Source organism: Desmodus rotundus, chromosome 9 (genome assembly GCF_022682495.2).
Source record: "Desmodus rotundus isolate HL8 chromosome 9, HLdesRot8A.1, whole genome shotgun sequence".
Taxonomy (NCBI): Eukaryota; Metazoa; Chordata; class Mammalia; order Chiroptera; family Phyllostomidae; genus Desmodus; species Desmodus rotundus.
In genome coordinates this window covers 41,572,858-41,576,067 of record NC_071395.1, presented here as the reverse complement: position 1 = coordinate 41,576,067, position 3,210 = coordinate 41,572,858, and the positions used below count along the sequence as shown (strand labels likewise).

The 3,210-nt window shown below is 42.3% G+C and overlaps 1 protein-coding gene across 1 annotated transcript; it reads right to left on the bottom strand.

The window, feature by feature from the left end:
- Nucleotides 1–341: 341 nt before the first annotated feature.
- On the bottom strand, nucleotides 342–1,443 carry LOC112312758 (olfactory receptor 7D4). The gene is given in 2 exon segments (XM_024569314.3): nucleotides 342–770; nucleotides 772–1,443. Coding segments are annotated over 2 exon segments (939 nt in total). The 3' UTR covers nucleotides 342–503.
- Nucleotides 1,444–3,210: the final 1,767 nt, after the last annotated feature.

Below are 3,210 nucleotides of genomic sequence, written 5' to 3'. Positions count from 1 at the left end.
TGAACAGAGGGGCCTGGGGAGTGAGATACGTGGGGGAGGGTAAGAGGCAGCAAAGGAACACAAATTCAGGACTTGTTGGCTCAGATAATTGGGAGTAGATTGACTGAGGGACTTGGGAGGAAGGGTCAAGTGAGAGGAATGGGGAAAAAGGCAGGATAACTGTAATCAATCAAAAATTAAAAATATTAAAAAGAGAAGTACAGAAAAAAATAAACAATGTAAAAAAAAAAAGAAATCTTAAGAATAGCTGCAGGATGCTGACCAAACAAGGAGAATTGTGGACAACATGTAGGGAAGAAAAGTCCAAAGAAGTTTCTCAGGGAGTTGTTGAGAAGACCCAAACCAGTACTAATACAAAAACAAAGAAAAGGGAAATGATCTGTGCTTTGGATAGAAGAAATCAATAGTGTCTTATAGGAGAGAAAAAGAACCAGGATAGTTAAAATTGCAACATTAACCTTTGAGGCCCAGAATGTACACTTAGTTCTGGGGCCAGTGATCCATCACAGAGAAGGTGCTGCTGGGTTGAGGAGCCTTTCTATGGCCCCCTTCACATCCTTGTTTCTCAGGCTGTAGATGAAGGGGTTCAGCATGGGGGTGACCACAGTGTACATCACTGAGGCAATCAAACTTCTCTGTGAAGAAGGGGTCACAGCAGAACTGAGATAGACCCCCAGGCAGGTACCATAAAACAAGGAGACCACAGTGAGGTGAGACCCACAGGTGGAAAATGCTTTATATTTTCCCCCTACAGAGGACATTCTCATTAATAGAGGAGACAATCTGAGAGTAAGAATAGAGAATTCCAGTGACAGGAATCACAACCAGTAGGACAGCAGTCACGTACATGAAAACATTATTGATGAAGGTGTCTGAGCAGGCTTCCTTGAGAATCTGAGCCAGTTCACAGAAGAAATGTGGAATTTCAGTTCCTGCACAGAAAGTCAGCCTCCTCATCAGTAGGATATGAACCAGAGAAACACAGAGTGTGATGAACCAAGAGACTAGAACCAGGAAGCTACAGAAATGCAAACTCATGTCGACCATGTAGTGCAGGGGGTGGCAGATGGCCACATACCGGTCATAGGCCATCACAGTCAGGAGGAAGTTGTCCATTCCAATAAAAACTACAAAAAAATAGACCTGAATGAGGCATCCAATATAGGAGATGGTTTTGCTCTGTGTCTGGATGTTCAGCAGCATCTTTGGGATGGTGGTGGAGGTGAAACAGATGTCAATAAAGGACAGATTGCAGAGGAGGAAGTACATGGGGGTGTGGAGGTGGGAGTCTGAGCTGACAGCCAGGATGATGAGCAGGTTCCCGAGCACGGTGACAAGGTACATGGACAGGAACAGTCCAAATAGGATGGGTTGATTCTCTGAGTCTTGGGAAAATCCCAGAAGTAAAAAATCTGAATCCCTTGTTTGATTTCCTGTTTCCATGTTGCTGACACCTCATCTAGATCATGAGGAAGGTAAATAGCATGAAATAGACACTGGACAACTCTAGATTATTCCTCCTGTTTTCTTTTTCTTTTTCTTTTATTTCTTTTCTTAAAATTTTTATTCAGTTACAATTGTCTGCATTTTCTCCCCATCCCTCCACCCGATGCTCCTGTTTTTATTTATTGAAGTAAGTAACTAAGCATTAAAGGCATAACTACAAATTTTGTGGACCGTATATTCTGTTATTTGTTACTGAATATAGACTTCCCAATTGTTGATTAACCATTGTCATTATCCTTTGGGACACTCACCCACCTTCTTGACCTCTGTCTTAGAATTCTCTCTGAACAGTTCAGAGCAACCTTGGACCTCAGAGATAAAATGGTTTGTACTTGCTCTACCACAAATGTGGAGCACGAGGTCTGGTAAGCTCAGCAGCTTGATCTGGTTTATCTGCCTTGCCTGGGACTCAGAGAAGGGTAAGACAGCCATGTCTCAGAGGTGAGAAAATTTGAGAGAGTATCTCACATATCTGACCAGAGAACTGGAGGATGAGTAGAAGGTAAGTTTACTTCTCTAGAAAAAAAGGAAGAAAAAATATTTTCACCAACTAATAAACGACATTCAGTAATGCTTAAGGCTTAATGTACCAGGGACCAGAAACATCTTGTAGAAACAGGGCCTTCATCTGTGAAGTTAAGCAATTGGTCAAAGTGTCCAAGGAAAGAGGGGATATCAAAGCTTAATCCATTTCAGTACCCTATGATACTACTTGAAATATCACGAACAGAATTTATTTTTTAACAATTTTTTAAATTGTTTTTATTACAGTTGTCTGGAATTTCTCCCAACCCCTCCACTCTACCCCAGCCAAACCCACCTCCATACCTGGCCTCCACCTTCCCCCTTGGTTTTGTCTATGTTTCTTTTATAATAGTTCCTTAAAACCCCTCTCCGCACTATCTCCTTCCCACCCCCTCTGGCTATTGTTGGATTGCTCTTAACTTCAGTGTCTCTGGTTATATTTTGTTTGCTTTTTTCGTTTGTTGATTAGGTTCTAGTTAAAGGTGAGATCATATGGTATTTGTCCCTCACTGCCTGGCTTATTTCACTTAGCATAATGCTCTCCAGTTCCATCCATGCTGTTGCAAAGGGAATAAGCTCCTTCTTTCTCTCTGCTGCGTAGAATTCCATTGTGTGTGTACCACAGTTTTTTGATCCACTCGTTTGCTGATGGGCACTTAGGTTGCTTCCAGTATTTGGCTATTGTAAATTGTGCTGTTAGGAATATTGGGAGGGGGTAGCCATCAGAGAGATGCAAATTAAAAGCACAATGAGGTACCACCTCACTGCGGTCAGAGTGGCCAACATAAACAAATCAACAAACAAATGTTGGAGAGGATGAAGAGAAAAGGGAACCCTAGTACATTGTTGGTGGGAATGCAGACTGGTGCAGCCACTGTGGAAAGCAGTATGGAATTTCCTCAGAAAACTAAAAATGGCAATGCCTTTTGACCCAGCAATTCTACTCCTGGGATTATATTCTAAGAACACTGAATCACCAATCCAAAAGAAGGAACAGAATTTGGAGTCACGTCATCCATGATGTTCATTAAATACTGGGGGAAGAGAGAAGATGCATCAGAATTCACATATGAGCTGGAAGGGGTGAAAGTCAGATTTGCACTCACAGTTCAGTGATGCTTAGATTGGGGCTGGGCACATGCGAGGACTCATTCTCAGCCCACCTACCTCTGACTCTCT